Source organism: Mobula hypostoma, chromosome 1 (assembly GCF_963921235.1).
Source record: "Mobula hypostoma chromosome 1, sMobHyp1.1, whole genome shotgun sequence".
NCBI lineage: Eukaryota > Metazoa > Chordata > Chondrichthyes > Myliobatiformes > Myliobatidae > Mobula > Mobula hypostoma.
Genome location: NC_086097.1, coordinates 169,784,919 through 169,808,363, shown reverse-complemented (window position 1 = coordinate 169,808,363; position 23,445 = coordinate 169,784,919). Strand labels below are relative to the sequence as shown.

The following is a 23,445-nucleotide window of genomic DNA, read 5'->3' as shown; positions in this document are numbered from 1 at the left end:
CTTACTTGTAGCCTCCCATTCAGATTTGCTTAATGTTCCCTGTGAAACAAACAACACAAAACCATTTTTGTAATGACAAAAGACAAATGAAAAATTCATAATTATATTCCAGGCATCACAGAATAGTATCCAATATGTAGTTTTTTTATACACCCCACAGATTTACATCGTTGTAATTTCAACTATTTAAATATGAAATTAGAATTAATTCTAATGTTCAGATCAGAGTAATGCAGCACAAACAGGCCCGTCATACTCTAGCTGACCATCAATCAACCATCTATACTCATCGCACTTACCATTACTTTACTTTATACTTTATACTTTATTGTCGCCAAACAATTGATACTAGAACTTACAATCATCATAGTGATATTTGATTCTGCGCTTCCCTCTCCCTGGATTACAAATTGATAGTAAATATTAAAAATTTAAATTACAAATCATAAATAGAAAATAGAAAAATTGAGAGTAAGGTAGTGCAAAAAAACCGAGAGGCAGGTCCGGATATTTGGAGGGTACGGCCCAGATCCGGGTCAGGATCCGTTCAGCAGTCTTATCACAGTTGGAAAGAAGCTGTTCCCAAATCTGGCCGTACGAGTCTTCAAGCTCCTGAGCCTTCTCCCAGAGGGAAGAGGGATGAAAAGTCTGTTGGCTGGGTGGGTCGCGTCCTTGATTATCCTGGCAGCACTGCTCCGACAGCGTGCAGTGTAAAGTGAGTCCAAGGATGGAAGATTGGTTTGTGTGATGTGCTGGGCTGTGTTCACGATCTTCTGCAGCTTCTTCCGGTCTTGGACAGGACAACTTCCATACCAGGTTGTGATGCACCCTAGAAGAATGCTTTCTACGGTGCATCTATAAAAATTAGTGAGTGTTTTAGGGGACAGGCCAAATTTCTTCAGTTTTCTCAGGAAGTAAAGGCGCTGGTGGGCCTTCTTGGCAGTGGACTCTGCTTGGTTGGACCAAGTCAGGTCATTTGTGATACTGACCCCAAGGAACTTAAAGCTTTTGACCTGTTCCACTTACACACCACCGATGTAAATTGAGTCATGCAGTCCGCTACTCCTTCTGAAGTCAACAACCAATTCCCTTGTTCCATTTCACACTACCACATTTGTTACTCTGCTCATTTCCAGTTGCTGCTGCCACTTTGTCCCACAGTCAAATTAAAAGAAGGTAAGTTGAACTATTAACTATCCCAACATTTAAATGTTCAAGATGTGGGGTAGCCCTAAAGCATACTGCTTGAGCTCTGTCCATCAAATTTGTTTGCACACATAGCCTAACATAGTCATGCATACTGACAGGAGAAGGGGCAAAGGCACGTTACAGGCACCTTAAAACCAGTCACTCAGGGCAGATGGAGCTGGTCAACCATGTTTGGCAGCTCATCTAGAAGATCAGCCCTGAACTCAAACCTCTGCTGCCTCGCAGCTATACCTACTCATGGGGAAGGCTATGGGAGTAAATCCCGAGTAAAGACCTGGAGTTAGAGTCACTCAGACAGACCCATGTTGAATTGAATGCTGATGGGCAATTCCTACATCATTGCTGGTGCCAAACTGTCAGCTTCTGCTACTCCTTTGGATTAACCAGCTGCATGGAGAGGGGGTGTCTGCTAATTTGGCAACAGCTTGCTTTACATATTGTACTGCCCTGGCTTGCATATCACATAGATCGCTGAGACACAACATAAAAGGTTGACCCCAACCAACGGAGGGACTCAAGGGGAAGCATTAGTGAATTGCTGCCTCTCGAAAACTGTATAGATCTTATGGGGAAACCCACCATTCATATAAGCGTTCTGAAATATTACAAATGTCTTTGCAGTTAATAAATTTTCAAACTCAGTGAATTCATTAGCTTTGTGAAGATGATTCCACATAGTTCAGCCTCTTTGGGATTATTACTATGCCTTTTTTCTGTTTGATAGCTAATCCTTTGTCCATACTAATATATTTCTCTAATGCCCCAATATCCTACCATGCACTGCAATCTATGTGGCACATTACTGAATTTTTTCTGGATATCCAAATACTGTACATTTATTGGTTCTCTCAATCAACTTGGTTTGTTACAACCTCAAAATGTTAAGTCTGTCAAACATGAATTCCCTTTTCTACAACCATGAACCCCGCCTTGCTAAATGTCCTACTACTGCTTCCTTGACAATGGATTCCACATTTAACTCAATTTCCCTCTCCAATGTTGTCTGACCAGCTGAATATTTCCAGCAATGTGTTTTCACCCAAATACACACTAAGAACACACTCACAAGATTATCTTTTCCAATTTGATTTATCCAATCTACAAGATGAAAGCTCCTCACAATTACTACAGATTATTGCAGCCCCCATTTTTTAATTTATACTGTCCTACACTGCAGTTAGTTTTAGGAGGCCCGTAAAATATTATTCCCACTCAAGTATGCTATTCTGTGCAATTTCTTATCTCAACCAAATTGAGCCCACGTTGTAATCTTCTGACCCCAATTCTTTTCTTCCTGTCCTTCTACCAGTATCACAAATGCATCAATTTAAAACATCTAACTTTCGCAATTCTCCTTAATATCAGAAAATTAACTTCCCTGCATTCTTTAGATTTTGTACCTTTTTACATATAACCTAATAGCCACTGTTAATAACTAAACTTCTTATTAGCACAAAACAAATCTCTGCTTTTTGCTGCAAAACGATTTGCAAGGTCCAAGTCGATTAATCAAAAGCCATTAAAAAGATGCTTATTAAACTACTCAAACTAAAAATGACCAAGTTTCAGCTTACAATTGGTGCCTTAGCTTGCGGATTCTTCAGGAAATCTTCTGCGTGTTTATAATCATTCTTGTTAGATATAAAACTGCTGTTCTCTGGAATGGGATATTGCTGCAAAACATACAACAGAAGTATTAAAACCACTTACAAAAAGACATTTAAAAATTAAAGAGAAATTTGAAGGCAATTCAGTCATAACTTCTAATTATCACTGCAATCTTGCATTCCCATAGCATTCTTTAAATAAACAATTTAAACACGTTTAGATAAATAGAGGGGTCTCACTGCAGAGGAATCATTCCTCACTGTGAGGAAACATTCCTCACTGTGAGGAAACATGTATGCTATCAAAACACTGAATACCATATGGAGCTCTGAAGTCTCACTAAGTGCTAACTTGTGACAACAAGTGTTTGGAAGTGCTCTCAGTGATATGTCAACATTATAAATGAGTAATGGGACATCATTGAAAACTCCAAGTCAGCTACTGCAGCATAAAATATTACATCTACAGTTATTCTAGTGGCACAGAATGTAGAGCTGCTGTCTCACAGCTATAGTTACCCAGGCTTGATTTTGACCTCCAGTGCCAACAGTGTGGAGTTTGCACGTCCTCTGTGACCACCTGCTTTCTCCTTGAAGCTCTGATTACCTCCACATACCTCAAAGTTGTACTGGCTTTTAGCTAATTGGTTACAGTAAATTGCCCGTGCTGTAAGTGGATGGTCAATGAAGCAGGCGTGGTAATGGGCAGGGGTAAGAAAACAGATTGCACAGAAATAAGCAGGAGAAATGGATTGCTCTGAGAGCTAGCACAGGCTGGAAAGGCTGAATAGTCTCTTCCCTATCATAAGGAACAAGAAGGATATGTGAAATCAATTAGACAAGGCTCATCTATACTTCCACATACCCACAATGATTCTACAACTCTCTTAAAAATCTACTTTGAAACTGATTCTACAAAATTCAGTATAAAGGAATGAGACCTCTAATATTAAAAGGAAAGAATGATGGTAAAGAAATTTGATCTATGTACTTTGGAGTTTTAATAATGGCGGTTTGATCTTATAAAAACATACAAGATCCTTAAGGGTTATGACATGACAGATGTTGAGACATTTCAACCAGTGGAAGAGTCTCGAACAAAGGGGGGAAATTACACAATTAGGGGATAGTCATACTAGGTGTGAAAACTTACCGTAATTTTCTGACAAATCTCTGGAAGCCTCTGACCACAGAAAATTAGAGGTGAGATCACAGTAGTATCTAAAGAGAAAGAAGCTAATCCTCTGAGACATCAGAGAATTGAGGGCTATGGGAATCTGGCACAGAAGAGGAGTTGAGGCTTTAGATAGGTCAGTTATCAAATTATATAAGAGTAGAATTGGGCCATTCAGCTCATCAAGTCTGCTCTCTGCCATTCATTCAAGGCTGATTTTTATTTCTCAGTCACATTCTTCAGCCTTCCCCGTAACCCTGAATTCCCTTACCAATCAAGAACTATCAATCTCTGTCTTAAATACACAGTGATTTGGCCTCCAGAGCTCTGTCAACAAATTCTAAACATTCATTATCATATTGAATGGAGGATGGAGGAGCTGGCTAGAGGGTTTGGGTAGCTTGCTCCTGTATTTTCTTATACTCTAATGTTGTTTTTAAAGATCGTGGAAATAGTTACCCGTCACTACAGTAAAAAAAGGATACGAAATTACATTGCATCTTTCATGGAATATGAAAGTAAGCTAGCCAATAATATTGAAGAGGATACTAAAAGTTTCTTCAGATACATAGAGTGTATGAGAGAGGTGAGAGCGGATATTGGACCGCTAGAAAACGGCTGGAGAGGTAGTACTGGGGGCAAGGAAATGGCAGATAAACTGAATAACGATTTTGCATCAGTCTTCACCGTGGAAGACACTAGCAATATGGTAGAAAGTCCAGGTGTTAGGGGGTATGAAGTGCGTGAATTTACCATAACTAGAGAGAAGGTTCTTGGGAAACGAGAGGTCTGAAGGTAGATAAGTCACCTGGACCAGATGGTGTACACTCCAGGGTTCTGAAAAGGTTCCAGAAGACTGGAAAATTGCAAATGTCATTCCATTCTTCAAGAGGCAGAAAAAAAGGAAACGAAAGGCCAGTTGGTCTGACCTCAGTAGTTGGGAAATGCTGGAGTCGATTATTAAGGATGAGGTCTCAGGGTACTTGGAGCCACATGATAAGACAGGGTGTAGTCATCATGGTTTCCTCAGGGGAAAATCTCGCCTGACAAATCTGTTGGAATTCTTTGAAGAAATAACAAGCTGTTGTGTGCTTGGATTTTCAGAAGGCCTTTGACAAGGTGCCACACATGAGGCTGCTTAACAAACTACAACACATGGTTTTAAAAGAAAGATTCTAGCATGGATAAAGCAGTAGCTGATTGGCAGGAGGCAAAGTAGGGAATAAAGAGAGCATTTTCTGGTTGGCTGCCAGTGGCTAGTGGTGTTCCACAGGGGTCTGTGTTGGGACCGATTCTTTTTACGTTATATATCAGTGACTTGGATGATAGAATTATTTGTTGCAAAGTTTACAGATGATATGAAGATAGGTGGAAGGGACAGATAGTGTTGAGGAAGTAGAGAGCTACAGAAGGACTTAGATTAGGAGAATGGGCAAAGAAATGGCAGATGGAATACAGTGCCAAGAGTATGGTCATGCACTTTGGTAGAAGAAATTAAAGGGTTAACTATTTTCTGAATGGAGAGAAAATACAAAACAGAACTGAGGTGCAAAGGGACTTGAGAGTCTTTGTGCAGGATTCCCTAAAGATTAATTTGCAGGCTGAGTCTGTGGTGAGGAAGACAAATGGTATATTAGCATTCATTTCAAGAGGACTAGAATATAAACACAAGGATGTAATGTTGGCACTTTATAAAGCACTGGTGAGGCCTCACTTGGAGTATTGTGAGCAGTTTTGGGCCCCTCATCTTAGAAAAGGTGTGCTGAAACTGGAGAGGGTTCAAAGGAGGTTCACAAAATTGATTCCAGGACTAAATGGCTTGTCATATGAAAAGCATTTGATGGCTCTGGGCCTGTATTCACCAGAATTCAGAAGAATGGGGGGGTGACCTCATTGAAACCTATCAAATAGTGAAAGGCCTTGATAGAATGGATGTGGAGAGGATGTTTCCTATGGTGGGAGAGGCTAAGACCAGAAGACACAGTCTTCGAATAGAGAGGAGTCCTTTTAGAATGGAGATGAGGAGGAATTTCTTTAGCCAGAGAGTGGTGAATCTGTGGAATTCTTTGCCTCAGGCAGCTGTAGAGGCCAAGTCTTAATGTATACTTAAAGTCTTGTAGATTCTTGATTAGTCAAAGCATGAAGGGATGTGAGGAGAAGGTAGAAGACTGGGGCAGAGAGGAAAATTGGATCAGCCATGATGAAATGGTGTAGCAGACTCGATGGGCCAAATAGCCTAATACTGCTCCTATATCTTAGAGTGTTATATAATTAAGACATCCTAAAAGTATTTTTGGGGAAGTGGAATGGGAAATTTAAACTTCTACTTTACTAAATTATGTCTAACACAACAAAGGTTATGTTTTCATATTACCTCTAGTGACTTCATCTTCTTCAACAGCAATTTATGCTCTGGATTCCGGACTTTGTCTTCGAAAAACTCTGCAAAAGTTTTTTTTAAAACCAGCTTCATTTTGTGCCTTTTAGCCATCCTAGGAAAGGCAAACATATAATGAACACCAGAAGATCAGAAACTTTAAACACTGATCAAATTCCTAAATTCTACAGATTGTTACTCATTATTTACTCTGATTCACTTACACATGGAAGTAGTCATCTTTAACAAGGTGAAAACTAGATTGTAGGTGCGCATGCACGTCTATAATACAACCTATTAGAGGACTGCAATCTGCTTCAGATTTTGTAGTGTTCAATTACTTCATAAAAGCAGCTCTGCAAAATGTGAAAACCTCATGCAAGGCATGGGGTAAAACATAATAAAACATTTAGAAACCTATTGCAATTATGTTATATACTACATTTAAAAATTTAGCCATTCTTTAAAAGACTGAAGGTTAATGCAAATAAAAGTTCAGTTTCTCAAAATAAACATTGGTTTAAGAGCCAAACTATCAAACTACAACAGAATGTAAAAGGCTGAGGGGTGACTGTAGATGTTTATAACATTATAATGGTATCGTGGTCAGCACAGACAAGGTGGACTGAAAGGGCCCATTTTATGATTCTATGAAGAGGAACTTTTTTTTAGTGGAAAAAGTCAAAACATAACCTGCAGTAGCACAGCTCAAAATGTAATTGCAGCAAGATCCCCAAAATTATAGAGCTCAATGTCAACTTCAGTTGATAGTGAATGAGACACAAGTAACCTGACACCTCCCTATCTTGCAGTAAGTGTTATGTTGAAGTTGCTCTTAACTGCACCAACCTCATCAGTAGATGAGTCTCCAACACCATTTTGAAAACAACAGTTGTCTGGATGCATCTCCTAATAACATCACATTGCAATACCCTATATCTTCTGGTTAGAAGGTGAAATCTACCCAAAAGTACTTTTCTCACAAAGAAAATATTTGTCCAAATTTATTGCTCCTCACTCACCCCCAATGATTGCAGCTTCAGGATGATATGTCACCTCACTGAAATTGGACAAACATTTATAGAAATTTAAAAAGCACTAAAGAGTAGTAATTCGTGACTGCTGATCTTGAATTAGAACTGTTCTATTGACATTATAATACAATCAGAGAACTTACTCTTCAAACAACGGAAAGTAAACAAGGAATTCAGGGACATTAACAACTCCTTCCAAGTTAAAATCATACTGGCAGCCAAAGAGTGGGTATTCTCCCTTCTTTTGAAAAGTTACACTGTACAATTCATTTCCAAAGGAGTTGGTTTCTGATGCTTCCAGGCGTTTACTGAAGAAAATAAGTTAAAGAAATATCAAATTATGACAAACTGTTGTTTATAAATAACATGCAGATTATAGAAACAAATCACAATGCCTTAAACTGAATGGTTTATACACGTTTCAATGCTGCAGGATTATGGTAATGTAATAAAGCTAGATTCAGGATCAAGTAAACACTAGATACTGCATGCTGGAATCTGAAGCAAAAAGACAAACAGCTGAAGGAACTCATCATGTGTGGCGGCATCTGTGAAGGAAAAAGGACACGAAGTCTTAGTCCAGTCAACACTCTTCAACTGGACTCAGTCTGGGGTCAGACGATGGGTCTTGGTTAAGACATTAACTGCCTATTTCCATCCTGCTGAGTTCCTCAAGCCATTTGTTTTTTTTTAAATAAGGTTTAAGTGGCTTGGCTGGAAGAATAACCAATTACTAGGGACATACAAAAGGCAAAAATCATATTTGACAGATCAAGTGTCTAAATATATAGAAAAGGGAATTTGCAAAGAATTTCTCTGCCACAAAATTTCATTGAGGGTAGAACTTAAGATCATGCATCAGTACGGGTGTGGCCATTACAGAAACTTGGTTGAGAGGAGGGCAGGAAGGGATGATTAATGCACCAGGTTTTTTAAGTTTTAGAGAAGATCGAGGTGGTGGTAAGTGGGGGGGGGGAATAGTTGCACTGCTGATCAGGGACAATATCACAGCTGCACTTAGGGAGACATAATGGAGGTGTCAGAGACAGTCTGTTTGGGTAGAACTCAGGAACAGGAAGGGTGCAATCAAACTAATGGGATTGCACTACAACCCCCTCCCCCCATTAGCCTCTGGGACATTGAGGAACAAATGTGTAGACAGATTAAAGAAATATGTAAAAAATAATAGGGTGGTCGTCATGGGGGATTTCAACTTTCCTAATATAAACTGGAACCTCTTAGAGCAAGGGGATGCACTGGACCAGGTGTTGGGTAGTGAGCCTGGCCAGGCGATTGACCTTTCAGTGGGTGAGCAGTTACGGAACAGTGACCACAACTCCTTGTCTTCCAGGATAGCTATAGATAAGGATAGGTATGGTCCTTGCAGGAGAATTTTAAATTGGGGTTCAGCAAATTACGATGGCATTATGAGGGCATTACAAGAGGGTACAGCAAATTACCAGGGCTGAAATGGCTAACACGAGGGGGCACAGTTTTAAGGTGTTTGGAAGTAGGTACAGAGGGGATATCAGGGGATATAAAGTTTTTTTTTACACAGAGAGTGGTGAGTGCACGGAATGGGCTGCCAGTGACTGTGGTGGAGGCGGATACAATAGGGTCTTTTAAGAGACTCCTGGATAGGTACATGGAGCTTAGAAAGATAGAGGGCTATGGGTAACCATAGGTAATTTCTAAAGTAAGTACATGTTCGGCACAGCATTGTGGGCCGAAGGGCCTGTATTGTGCTGTAGGTTTTCTATGTTTCTATTGGCAGGACATAATATTAATTGGAAAAACATTTTCTCTGGCAAGTCCACATCAGATATGTGCAGGGTGTGCAAAGATCAATTGCACAGAGTACAGGAAAGGTATGTTCCTGTTAGAAGGAAGAACATGGATGGAAAGATTAGAGAACTTTGGATCTCCAGAGAGGTGACAAATTTAGTCAAAAAAAGGGGAAAGAATGTAAATCTTCAGAAGTTAGGATCAAACAGAGCACGAAGATTACAAAGAAGCCAGAAAAGAACTAAAGGAGGACATTAGAAAAGCCAGGTGGGGCCATGAGAAGTCCTTGGCAAGTAGGATTAAGGTGAATCCCAAGGCATTTTATATATAAATGAAGAGCAAGAGGATAACTAGGGAGAGGTTAGGACCACTCAAGGATAAAGAGGGGAACATTTGCTTGGATGCAGAGAGTGGGAGTGAGGTACTTAATGAGTACTTTGCATCAGTATATACCAAGGAAAATGACATGGAGGACCAGGAGATCAATGCAGAGTGTATATATTAGGGCATTTGGAGGTCAAGGAGGAGGAAGTGTTGAGCCTCCTAATGAATATTGAGGTGAATAAGTCCCCAGAATCTGATGGGATTTAACCCAGGTTACTGAAGGAGGCAAGAGATGAGATCGCTGGCGCCTTGACTAGCATCTTCATGTCTTCTCTAGGCACATGCGAGATCCCAGAGGACAGACGACTGGCTAATATTATACTTCTATTTGGGGAAATCCTGGTAACTATAGACTGGTGAGTCTCTGTCAGCTGTAGGGAAATTGTTGGAAAAAAGTTCTTAGGGAAAGGACATATGAGCATTTGGAAACCGGTGACCTAATTAGGGACAGCCAGCATGGCTTTGTGGAGGGCAGGTCGTGACTTACCAACTTGACTGAGTTTTTTGAAGAGGTGACAAGAGAGATCGATGAAGGTAGAGCAGTGGATGTTGCTTACATGGATTTTAGTAAGGCATTTGACACAGTCCCTCGTGGGAGATTAATCCAAAAGATTAAGCTGCACGGGGTCCGCAGTGAGTTGGCTTGCACACAGAAGACAGAAGGAAATGGTCAAAAGGACTTAGTCAAACCAGAGTTGTAATTAGTGATGGTCCACAGGGATCTGTGCTGGGGCACAGAAAAGAATTAAAGAAGGGCATTAGGGAAGCCAGGAGAGGCCATGAAAAGTCCTTGGCATATAGGATTAAGGTGAATCCCAAGGTATTTTATACATTTGGGTGGTGTAGAAGACTGGCAAAAACTATAGCACAATATAGATCAGTTGCAGATATGGGCAGAGAAATGGCAGATGGAGTTTAACCCAGATAAATGCTCAGTGCTGGCAAGCAGAGAGATCTTGGGATCAAAGTTCATGGCTCCAGTAAAGTGGCCACACAAGTTGATAGAGTGGTTAAGAAGGCTTGTGCTGGCGCGTGGCCAAGTGGTTAAGGCGTTGGTCTAGTGATCTGAAGGTCGCTAGTTCGAGCCTCAGCTGAGGCAGTGTGTTGTGTCCTTAAGCAAGGCACTTAACCACACATTGCTCTGCGACGACACCGGTGCCAAGCTATATCGGCCCTAGTGCCCTTCCTTTGGACAACATCAGTGGCGTGGAGAGGGGAGACTTGCAGCATGGGCAACTGCCGGTCTTCCATAAAACCTTGCCCAGGCCTGCGCCCTGGAAACCTTCCAAGGCGCAAATCCGTGGTCTCACGAGGCTAACGGATGCCTATATATATATATATACTACACTATAGGAAGGATGTTGATACTTTGGAGAGAGTGCACAAGAGGTTTACCAAGAGGATGCCTGGTTTAGAGGACGTGTTCTATCATGAGAGGCTGGACAAACTTGGGCTGCTGTCACTGGAACAGCAGGGGCTGAGGGGAAATCTGATAGAGGTTTATTAGATTATGAGAGGCATAGACAGAGTAGATGGTGAGTATCTTTTTCCCCCAGGGTTGAAATTTCTAATCCAGAGGGCAGGGATTGAAGGCGAGAAGGGGTAGATTCAAAGGGGATGTGAGGGGTAAGTTTTTTACTCAGTGGCGAATGCCTGGAATGTGCTGCCTGGTATGGTGGTAAAGGCAAAAAAAATTAGACATAGGCACATGAATGTGAGGAAGTTGGAGGGATATGCGCATTGTGTAGATAGGAGGGATTCATTTTTGGGAGTTTTTGATTTACTTTTTAGCTGGTTCGGCACAACATTGTGGGCAGAAGGACCTGTTCTTGTGCTGTATCAAATGACAGAAAATAAAAGTAGTCCACATCAGCAACTAAGGGCTAGGAATCAAGGAGTAAAGGCAAAATATGCTATTTGATGGAAAACTGACCAGACAAACAATAGCAAATTAACATGAAATTTTCAGGTTTGAAAAAGCTTACGGACTGACTCACTTAGGGTCAGTAATGGAATACTTAGCAACCTTTTAAGAAAAAAAGAACTTCAACAGCAGCAGTTTTGCAAAAACAACAGAATTAGAAACAGACAAATTCAGCGATAATGTGTACATATTAACACAACAAAATTATAGAAATTGTCATCCTGTTAAGTAACATCTGTGGTGGGAGAAAGTAAGTTTCAAAATGATGAGATTTCACCAAACGAAATTAAAAAATAGAGAAAAAGTACTAAAATACAAAGTGGGAAGGAGAGGAGAGAATCTATTGGAATGTTAATGATAGAAGCTAAGTTACAAAGAAAAGGACTTTAAAAGCAGTAAGTAGGTGGGACATAGAATTAAGTGCAAAATAAAATATTTTCAATCAAATCACATCGAAGGGAAGCAATCTCAGAACATGGACACTTCAAGCAGAGACATCAACTGTTGTCCAGCTTGAACCTACTTAATGCAAATAACCTCTGACTCACTAAGCAGATTGAGGTGGAATTTTAAGATTTTTATCCAGATTTAGGAATCCAAGTCAGGGTGATATGTGCCTTGGAAAAAAACATGAAAGGGATGGTGTCTCCATACATCTGTCCTTCTGAATGGTGCTGAACTTGACAAGGTTTTGTGTAGTATTGTCTAGACTGAAGTACTATATGACAGCGAAGGAACAGTTTCTTTGAGTAAATACATGTTCTTGTTAATAATTTATTGTTGCAGTTATAAATGCATAGTAACTTATTCTATTACACACCAGCAAATAGTGGAGGAAATTTAAGAAATATCAGGAACTGAGCAATTCAGAGGATACCATAGAGAACGCAAGAGAACGAATGCGGTTCATTCAAAAAAGCAAACACTCATACCAGTGGACTCATGAGAAAAACGCGCAGCAGACCAATGTTTTTTTTTGAACAGGGAAGATGAGCATAGAAAACCTGAAGCAACAGTATAACTAAGTTTAGCACACAACTAGTTTCACACATCATAAGTTTTAATGCTCCTCCTCCTTCCCACGCAAGATCTGACATTGTTAAAATGGTTTGCACTTAAGACAAATTCACTTACACAAGCTCAAAAGCGTTTGGTGTGGTTCCGATGAAATAACCTCCTGGCCGTAAGTGATTGCAGGCATTCCTTAGCATGGTGTCTGCCTGTTCCAGTGACTCAAAGGAATAGTGGTAGACAAACTGACAGCTGCAAATATCAAAGACACCGTTTGGATCCTTATATTTCTGAGTCAGCAACTCCTGGAAAACATGCAGCAAATGCATTAAAAGTGCATTTGAAATGAAGTTAAACTGGACCCAAACACCACATTACGAACACAAGAACAACGTATTTGTTAATCCAAGTGCTACTTCTTCCCAAAATTCCTCCTTTTTGTAATACAGGTAGCCCCCGTTTTTCAAACATTCGCTTTACGACACCTCGCTGTTACGAAAGACCTATATTAGTTACCTGTAACAGAAGGTGTTTTCACTGCTACGAAAAAAGACAGCGCACGCCCGAACAGCCAAGCTCCTCCCCCGGAACTGCATTCTAGCCGCCATTGCTTAAGCACGTGCTTTATCTCGATTTATTTTGTGCATCCGTTAGCAAGATGAATTCTAAGGTATCGGAAAAGCCTAAAGGAGCTCGTAAGGGTGTTACACTTTGCGTAAAGCTAGGCATAATTAAGCATTTCGATCGTGGTGAACGAAGTAAGGACATTGTCCACGCGTTGAACTTGCCTGCGTCCACCATTCGCACTATTTATACACAGAAAGAATTTTGAAAGCCGCCGATGTTACTGTTGGTTCTGCTCGTAGCAAAGTGGTCTCTCTTAGTCGGCATCCAATAATGGATAAAATGGAAAGCTTGAGTGGATTGATGAGTGTACAAAGCATGGTGTTCCGTTAAGTTTTCTTATACTTAAGGAGAAATCAGTTGTCTTTTTAATAAGCTGAGACAGAAAGCACTGGACGATGGTGATGAAAATGTTGCAAAAGTGGAATTTAAAGGTGGTCATGGGTGATTTGATCGGTTTCTGAGGCAAGGGCAGCTTCATAGTTTAATGTTTACTGGAAAGAGTGCTTTGGCTGATACTGAAGCCGCCGAAAAGTTCCCAGCAGAGCTGAAGAAAATAATTACAGAAGGTGGTTATTCGTATAAGCAAGTGTTTAACTGTGACGAAACTGCAATTTATTGGAAAAGATTGCCGAGCAAGACATTTATTTCAATAGAAGAAAAGCAGGCTAAGGGACACAAGGCATCGAAGGACAGGTTTATCCTAATGGCTATTATTAACACCACTGGTGATGCTGTCCTTAAGCCTCTACTAGTGTACCATTCAGAAAATCTGAGGGCACTTAAAGGTGTAGATAAGAAAACACTTTCTGTTGCGTTTCATTCACATCCAAGTGGTTGGAATACTCAAGTGCTTTTTTCTGAGTACATGAGTGGATACGTTAGTCCTTTTGTTGAAAAATACTGTAGAGAAAATAACCTCGATAATAGGTGTGATTGTCGATAATTGTGCTGCTCATCCGCCTGGCATTACCGAGTATGGCGGTAACATTGCTGTTGCGTCCTTACCGCCGAATACGACATCGTTGCTGCAGCCATGTGACCAAGGCCTAATAGCCACAATTAAGGCTTACTGTACACAAAATGTAATGCGTTTTATTCTAAGTACCATTGACAGAGGGGGCAACTCCAAGGTGTCTTTGCCAGAGATCTGGAAAGACAACAATATAAAACTGGCAACTGCCAACATTGGAGATGCTCTTGATAGGCTAACAGTCTCGATGAGAAATGGTGTTTTTAGGAAACTGTGTCTCGAAGCAGTGAATGATTTTAAAGGCTTCGAGCCATCAACAATAAATACGACAGTAGTGAGTTTGGCTACTGTACATATATTATTTCCACTTTATATAGGCTGTGTATTTTTACATGTTATTTGGTATGATTTGGCAGCTTCATAGCTTAAAGGTAACTGGAGAGGGTGTTTCTGCCGAGAGCACTTGCGCCGTGTTTCTGCTGAGAGCACTTGCATGAGATTTTCGCTACAGAGAACAGTGCGGCAATGATTGTAGAGAAGTATTTCTACTTTATATAGGCTGTGTATTTATCATATCATTCCTGCTTTTACTATATGTTACTATTATTTTAGGTTTTATGTGTTATTTGGCATGATTTTGTAGGTTATTTTTTGGGTCTGGGAACTCTCAAAAATTTTTCTCATATTAATAAATGGTAATTGCTTACAGGTTTCCCCCGCCATCCGAAGGTAGAGCGTTCCTATGAAGTGTTGGTAAGCCGGAATGTCATAAAGTGAAGAAGCAATTACCATTTATTTATAAGGGAAAATTTTGTGAGCGTTCGCAGACCCAAAAATAACCTACCAAATCATGCCAAATAATACATAAAACCTAAAATAACAGTAACATATAGTAAAAGCAGGAATGATATGATAAATACACAGCCTATATAAAGTAGAAATACTTCTCTACAATCATTGCCGCACTGTTCTCCGTAGCGAAAATCTCACACAAGCGCCGTCGGCAGAAAATCTCACGCAAGCGCTCTCGGCAGAAACACTCTCTCCAGTAACCTTTAAGCTATGAAGCTGCCAAATCATACCAAATAACGTGTAAAAATACACAGCCTATATAAAGTAGAAATAATGTATGCACAGTGTAGTGTCAGTTACCGGAATCCAGAAGTCAGCGCCGAGCACACTGATGATGGTGTGTTAGGCTGAGTCGTCGGAGGTTGAGGTGGTGCAGTGGTCCCCAACCACCAGGCAGCGAACCGATACCGATCCGCGGAGAGTACAGCGGTAGCCGGGACGCACCCAGCACGTCTTTAAGGAAAAAGCCGAAATAAACAAGCTAATTAATTAGGTGCCGCCCGGCGCGTAAATATCGGCCCAGATCAGAGGCGACACAATCAGCAATCTGTATTCACTTTGCGACATTCCGGCTTACGAACCATTTCATAGGAACACTCTACCTTCGGATAGCAGGGGAAACCTGTATTTCAGTTATGTCAAGTAAATCTATCTACCTTAACCTTCATCCCGTTAACAAAAGCGAGTTGCCAATTTTGTTTAAAGGAAAACATTAGGAAAGGCTGTCAAGGTCTTAAGGATTGAAATGGGATTTTTCATTGAAAAATACGAAAGACAAGTCATATGGAGGCTAACCAGAGTATATTCTCCCCACAGGGAAGATCCAGGAGATTTCATATATCCAACTCAAAATCGTTCAGAGCTTTGACAAGAGTAAATAAGAAGAAACCGTTCTCAGTGACAGAAAAGTAGAAACATTTGGCAGAGATGCTCAGCAGGTCAGGTAGGAACAATGGCAAGAGAAAAGAGAGTTAATGTTTCAAGTCAATGACCCTTCATCCAAACTGGTAAAGAAAATAGCAGGATCTTAATTTTTGTCATTAACTTCTTGTATTCTGTTTCACTAACATCCATTTTCTTTGCATTTTTATACTTGTTTTTCCTCTAGCTTTTTACAATTTTAATGAAATCTCATCAACCTGACAATTTCACTCTTCCACCACCAGTGCTACCTGATCCAATAATCATTTAATGCATTTATGAAGGGTGGAGAAAATAAAGCTTATATCTGAGATACAGTGGAGACCAAGTTTCAGGTGGCAATTGCTTTTGATACTGTCCAAGAGGGAAATGGCCATTCCTTAATTAGAACTTACTGTCTCAAGTAATACTAATAGGGATGAATGAGAGTAGAAAAAAGACAGTGCCTCAAAAAGGCAACATCCATCATTAAGGACTCTGAACAACCAGAACATTCACTCTTCTCATTAACACCATCCACGACTGGGTGAAGCTAAGGAGGACGATGGCACCTAACTGCAACTCCTTTGCTTGCAACTTCGGAAACAGCTCTATTTCTATCTTTAGAGTTACACATTAAATTCGGTTCTTTGCAGAAATGGGACCCGCTCTCGGGGTCTCACGACTGGCCACTTTTCGATATGCCAAGGCCTGGAAGACTAGTGCGCCTTCAGAGTGCCAGATTTTCGTGGCTCTGGAGGTGGGCAGACTAGAGGTCCATGCCGCCTCCTGGTGAGACAAGAGAGATGGAAGATCAAAAGCAGCGAGCTGGCTACTGGCTGTGTGCCCAGAGACCCAAGTTCTTTGGGCACGGAGCTCAAGAAAAACAACACAACAGACTTTTAACACCATAAGTCAGTAAGTTGGTTTCATTATGTCTCCATTCTCGCTGTGATACGGGGACACCTCTTTTTCCCTCATTAGAGGGAATAATAAGGGCATGTCGAGTTACTGGGTGAACGAGTAGTCTTTGTGGTCCTGCAAGTCTGTGTCTTTATTAATGCTTTGCTGCATGCTTGAGTGCTCGGTGGAAGGTGCTGATGCTATTTTGCTGGTGGGGGGGAGGAGATCATTGCTTTGTTGCTGCTTATGCGCGGGGGGGGAGCATTGGCATTCTAACATTTAACTGTCATTCAATCTTTGGGGCACTCCTGTTTTCACAGATGTTTGCGAAGAAAAAGAATTTCAGGATATATATTGTATACATTTCTCTGACATTAAATATACCTATTAAGGTGGTAGAGGAGCCTGAAGACTGACACTCAATGTTTTAGGAACAGCTTCTTTATCTCTGCCACCAAATCTCTGAATGATCCATAAACATAACTTCATTATTCGTCTTTTGTACTGGGTTTTTTTATTGTAACTTTTAATTTTTTTTTATGTCTTGCACTGTACTGCTGCCACAAAACAAAAACTTTCACAAATATCAGTGATATTAAACCTGATTCTGAAATTGAGCATTCCAACATTCTCTTTTATTAGATTTCCAGCAATCTATATTCCACATTTCACAGTTTCTAATTTGTTTTTGTTTTTCTGTACAGCACTCATACATCTTCTTCTACTTCAATACCTCAGACTATGATCAACAATCATTCACCCCCCGGAAACAATTGTGACTATTCCACCTGAAGTTGTAGTGGAAGCAGATGTGATAGGAAATTAGATTAATACTTAAAAGGGAAAACCTTGCAGGACCACAAGAACAAAAGAGAACAATGTCACAAAGAGGCAGCACAGAGGCAGGAAGAGCCAAATACCTACCAGTTGTTCTATCATGTTATTATATTTTATTGTATACTGTATTTCTTCTGTTAAAGATCGATTCTGGTACATTCAGCGCAGTTAGCAAGATCTAATGTCCCCGATGCAAGATTAAAACAATCCAACAAAATAACTAATTTGGCCTGCCCAGTGAAAACCAAATGCGCTCGATGCAAAAGGCAACACAACTGTATGGCTTGCACACATCTGCACAGCTGTTGAAGTAATATTGATATTCTGACTAATTAATGTACTGCAAAAATCTTTTTGAAGCATAGATGTATTAGATTTATCGAGGGCTGAACAGCTTGGACATGCTATAGTATTCTATTCTATTCAGCCTATTTATATTAAACTTTAGGAGGAATGCAATATAAATACAGGGCAGTGGGGTTGTCTTTATTTTAAAATCAGTGCAGAATCCAATTCACTCAGGGGTCTACACACTGTTTACTCCTTTCACTTTGAAGTTTTTACAAAAATAAACCAGTTTTAAGAAATATATTCCAACTTAGTTTCTTCAAATTATTGGCTGAAGCACTGAAATGTGACTTAGAAGCCAAATGTATAAGTTATAGGCCAGGTCATTGATTGTCAACTTGTTATCTAAACAAAACTCGATTCTTCCACAAGTCATGCTACTATTATCATTACTGCTATTTTGTTTTACAAAAATCAGCTGAATGTCTTACTTTGAAAGACCTACAGCTACAAAGCTTTCCATGAGATGCCAGAATATCTTAGAGCATTTGAAACTAAATCACATGAACATATATTGCAATACCCAAAGCATCATACCTTGGTGCAGTCCGCTCTTATAAACTCTGCAGCAAAAAGAGGTTCATTGGAGTAGTTTCTGTTTTTCATGAAAGCATAGCGCTGAAAGCACTGTTCCAAAGAAACATCAGCAATATCTGTTGGAGATGGAAGGATGTAAATAATTATCCACTAATTTGTGCATAACATTCAATGAACTTTGAATATTAACTCATACATCTCATCTTTCTTCAAATTTCTCAAGAAATTCAGTGCTAAAGACACCATCTTTCAGGGACAATCAACCAATGCCTAATCCCAGTCCTTGGGCAACGGACAATCTCAGATCTTCAAAAGGAATGGTAAATCACAAAGAAGTTCTTCTTTACAAGGCAATCAAGTTCAATACAATCCCGGGTAAAGAAACCTCCTTGATCAACACACAAGCCACATCCCTAACCATTTACCCTTGCCATCCCAAAGCAATAGGGAGTTGTAGCTTGCACCACCTGATAATGATTGTTTCATCAGCAAGGAACAAAACCATAAACTCATCTACCAAGAATGCAACAGACACAGGTCCTCCACTAAGTCACGCACCATGCCGACTTGCAAACATATGCTTTACAGAACAATACAGCACACAAACAGGCTCTTCAGCCCAAGATGTCTGTGCCGACCATGCTGCAAAATTACAATAATCCTGTCTGTTTGCACATGGTCCCTATCCCTCCATTCCAGATTGATCATATGCCTGTCTAAATGGCTCTGGACCGCCATTATTGTAAAGGTTTTCACTAAGAGTACTGAGTTCCATACACCCATCACTCTCTGCATAAAAATCTTACCCTGCACATCATCTTTAAATTTTCCCCCTCTCACTTTAAGATTAGGTCCTCTAGTATATAGCATTTCTCTCTTAGGACAGTGGTCCCCAACCACCGGGCCGCGGACCAGTACCGGGCCGCAGAGCATGCGCTACCGGGCCGTGAGGAAACGATATGATTTGGCGATATGAGTCAGCTGCACCTTTCCTCATTCCCTGTCACGGCCACTGATCAGCCATTACGCATGCGAGGTCGTGACCCGCGCGTCATCCATGTCAGGGTGGGAAGGAGATCAACTCCTCGAGCTTGCAAATGACGACGGGCTGAAAAGTATGTTTGACATAACATCTGTCAGCATTTTGTATCGAAGTTAAGGCTAAATATCCTGAGATAGCCATGAAAGCACTGAAAACGTTGCTTTCATTTCCAACATTTTTCTGCGAAGCAGAGTTTTCTGCAATGAATGCAACGAAAACTAAATTGCGGAATAGACTGGACATAAGGAACTCCCTTCGAGTATCGCTGTCTCCCATCACCCCTCGATAGGACCGTGTTGTTGCAGGGAAACAAGCCCAGGGCTCCCACTGATTCAGCCATATTGGTGTGTTGCAATGATTTTATATGTTCATATGGGGAAAATATGTGCTGTGTGTTTAATATCCAAATGTTACTTCAAATGTTATGATGCTATTGACTTATAAGTGACCCTCTAACAATTACAGCACGGAAACAGGCCTTCTCGGCCATCCTAGTCCGTGCCGAACGCTACTCTCACCTAGTCCCGCCAACCTGCAACAGCCCATAACCTTCCATTCCTTTCCTGTCCATATACCTATCCAATTTTTCTTCAAATAATATTGAACCTGCCTCTACCATTTCTACTGGAAGTTCGTTCAACACTTCAAGCTCTCCTGTCCTCCCCTGATAATTGACTTATCACTGTATTCATGCGAGGAAAATATGCGCTGTGTTTAATATTAAATTCGTTAGATAAACCCTTTTAGAAACAAAATTGAGTATATTACCCACTTATTGCCTATATTCCAGTAGTGATTAACACCCACCCCCATGAACAGAATCGCCAAAAAGGATTTGCTGGGGCAGGCGGGGCGGGAATCGGCAGGTCACGACGCGCATGTGCACCCACGCAAGGCTTCATGGCCATTGTAGTCTTTCTGGGTAAACAACTCATCTGACTGCTACTCTTGTCCGTTGGCAACCCTACCCTCACCCCCCCCCCCGGTCGGCCGGTCCACAAGAATATTGTCAATATTAAACCGGTCCGCAATGCAAAAAAGGTTGGGGACCCCTCTTAGGAGAAGGCTCAGACCATGAACACAAGAGTCTGTGCAGATGTTGGAAATCCAGAATAACACACACAAAGTGCTGGAGGAACTCAGCAGCTTAAGCAGCATCTATGGAAAGGAATAATCAGTCGACATTTCGAGCTAAGACCCTTCATGGGAATGGATAGGAAGGGGAAGAAGGCAGAATAAGAAAGATGGGGGAAGGAAAAGTACAAGCTAGAAGGTGATAGGTGAAGCCAGGTGGGTGGAGGAGAGGGGCTGAAATGGGAGGCTACCCAGATGGAATATGAAGTACTGCTCCTCCAAATTGAGAGTGACCTCATCGTGGCAGTAGAGGAGACTATAAATTGACATCAGAATGGGAGTGGGGATTGGAACTAAAATGGTTGGCTACCAGGAAATCCTATTTGTTGCACGTGGAGCAAAGCTGTTCAACAAGGTGATCCCCCAATCTACGTTGGATCTCACCAATGTAAAGGAGGCCACATGAGAAGCACCGGATGCAGTAAATGACCCCTACAGATTTGCAGGAAGGACTGTTTGGGGCCTGGATGTAGCTGAGGAAGAAGGTGTCTAGGTATAGCACTTCTACTTACGGGGATAAGTGCCTGTTTGACAAACTTACTGAAGTTCTTTGAAGATATAACAAGCGCCACATAAAAGACTTTTCTATAAGATAAGGATACATAGAGGTGGGGATGATATACTAGCATGAATAGAGGATTGGTTGACCAATAGAAACAGAGAGTTGATACACGGGTGTTTCTCTGGTTGGCAATCAGTGGTGAGCGGTCAGTGCTGGGCTCGCAACTGTTCACAATATACATTAACGATCTGGAAAAGGGGACTGAGTGTAGTGTATCTAAGTTTGCTGATGATACTAAATTGAGTGGAAAAGCAAATTGTTCAGAGGATATGGGGAGTCTGCAAAGAGATATAGTTAGGTTAAGTGTGTGGGCAAGGGTCTGGCAGATGAAGTACAGTGCTGGTAAATGTGAGGTCATCCACTTTGGAAGGAAAAATGGAAGATCACATTATTATTTAAATGGTAAAAGATTGCAGCATGCTGCTGTACAGAGGGACTCGGGAGTGCTTGTGCATGAATCGCAAAAGGTTGGTTTGCAGGTGCAGCAGGCTATCAAGAAGGCAAATGGAATGTTGGCCTTCATTGCCAGTGGGATTGAATTTAAGAGCAGGGAGGTTATGCTGCAACTGTACAGGGTACTGGTGAGGCTGCATCTGGAGTACCGCGTGCATTTCTGGTCTCCTTACTTGAGGAAGGACATACTGGCTTTGGAGACCATGCAGAGGAGGTTCACAAGGTTGATTCCAGAGATGAGGGGGTTAGACTATGAGGAAATTGAGTCACTTGTCACTGTACCCGCTGGAATTCAGAAGAATGAGAGGTATCTTATCGAAACATATAAAATTATGAAAGGTATAGATAAGATAGAGGCAGGAAACTTGCTTCAACTGGTAGGTGAGACTAGAACTCGGGGACATAGCCTCAAGATTTGGGAGAGTAAATTTAGGACGGAAATGAGCTTTTCCTGAAGAATGGTGAATCTGTGGAATTCTCTGCCCAAAGAAGCAGTGGACGCTACCTCAGTAAATATATTTAGGACAAGGTTGGATAGATTTTTGCATATTAGGGGAATTAAGTGTTATAGGGAAAAGGAAGGAAGGTGGAGATGAGTCCATGGTCAGATCAGCCACGATCTCACTGAATGGCAGAGCAGGCTCAACAGGCCAGATGCCCTACTCTTGCTCCTATTTCTTATGTTCTTATGAGATTAGCAGGGAAGGACAAATGGACAAGGAAATCATGGAGAGAGCAATCCCTGAGGAAAGCGGCGAGTCGGGGAACCTTCAACCTGATGTCATGAACATAACTTCTCTAACTTCCTTTCCTTTTTTTCCATTCCCCACTCTGGATCCCCTTTTACCTCTTCTCACCTGTTTATCACCTCCCCTGGTACCTCCTCCTCCTTCCCTTTCTCCCATGGTCCACCCTTCTCTCCTACCAGATTCCTTCTTCAGCCCTTTACCTTTGCCACCGATCATGTTCCAGCTTCACACTTTATTCCCCCCCCTTCCCCACCCACATGGCTTCACGTATCACCTTCTAGCTTGTACTCTTTGTTTCCTGAAACTTCTTCCCCCTTCATTTCCAGCCCTAATGAAGGGTCTCAACCTGAAACATCAACTAATTATTTCTTTCTGCAAAGACTCAGACCATCTACCTTATCTATGCCTCTCAATTTCATAACCTCCATCAGATCTCCCCTCAGCCTCTGATGCTCCAGAGAAAATAATCCAGGTTTTTCCAACCTCTCCTTGGAGCTAACATTCTCTACTCCAGACAGCAGCCTGATGAACCTCTTCTACAACCTTTCCAAAGCCTCCACATCCTTCCTGTAATGGGCCAAGCAAGTAGAACTGCACAAAATCATCCAAATGCAGTTTAACAAAATTTCTGTACAGATGCTAAATGACTTCCTGAACCTTATACACAATGCCCCAACCAATGAAAGGCAGGTATATCATACACCTTTTTAACCACCTATCTTTACCCTATTCCTTCACCTTCTGTGTTAAAATCCTGTAAATACCTACATAGTCTCAGCACATTTCTAGAACAGCTTATACCCCACTGATGACTAATAAATGGTTGTTAGGATGATAAGAAAAACTTTTAATCTAACAACTTATCTCATTATGACCTTGAATTATATTGTCTAACTGCATTCCACTTTCTTTGCAACTGTTATAATTTATTCTGCATTGTTATTGTTTAACCTTTTTCTACATCAAGGCATCAGTTTGATCATGCAAGACATTCTTCACTGCATCTCTGTACGTGTGCCAATAGTA

The 23,445-nt window shown here is 41.0% G+C and overlaps 1 protein-coding gene across 2 annotated transcripts in view; it reads right to left on the bottom strand.

Annotated features, from left to right (window-relative positions):
- Positions 1–23,445, bottom strand: part of rnmt (RNA (guanine-7-) methyltransferase) — a 39,245-nt gene that overhangs the window by 3,844 nt on the left and 11,956 nt on the right. Inside the window, exons 4-9 of one of the 2 annotated variants that reach the window (XM_063059747.1) lie at positions 18,480–18,595; positions 12,629–12,810; positions 7,545–7,709; positions 6,365–6,482; positions 2,784–2,882; positions 6–39 (exon numbers count right to left, since the gene is read on the bottom strand). In XM_063059747.1, coding sequence (XP_062915817.1) covers positions 6–39; positions 2,784–2,882; positions 6,365–6,482; positions 7,545–7,709; positions 12,629–12,810; positions 18,480–18,595 — 714 coding nt within the window. The remainder of the gene's footprint in view (positions 1–5; positions 40–2,783; positions 2,883–6,364; positions 6,483–7,544; positions 7,710–12,628; positions 12,811–18,479; positions 18,596–23,445) is intronic. The other variant, XM_063059742.1, reaches the window with a different exon arrangement.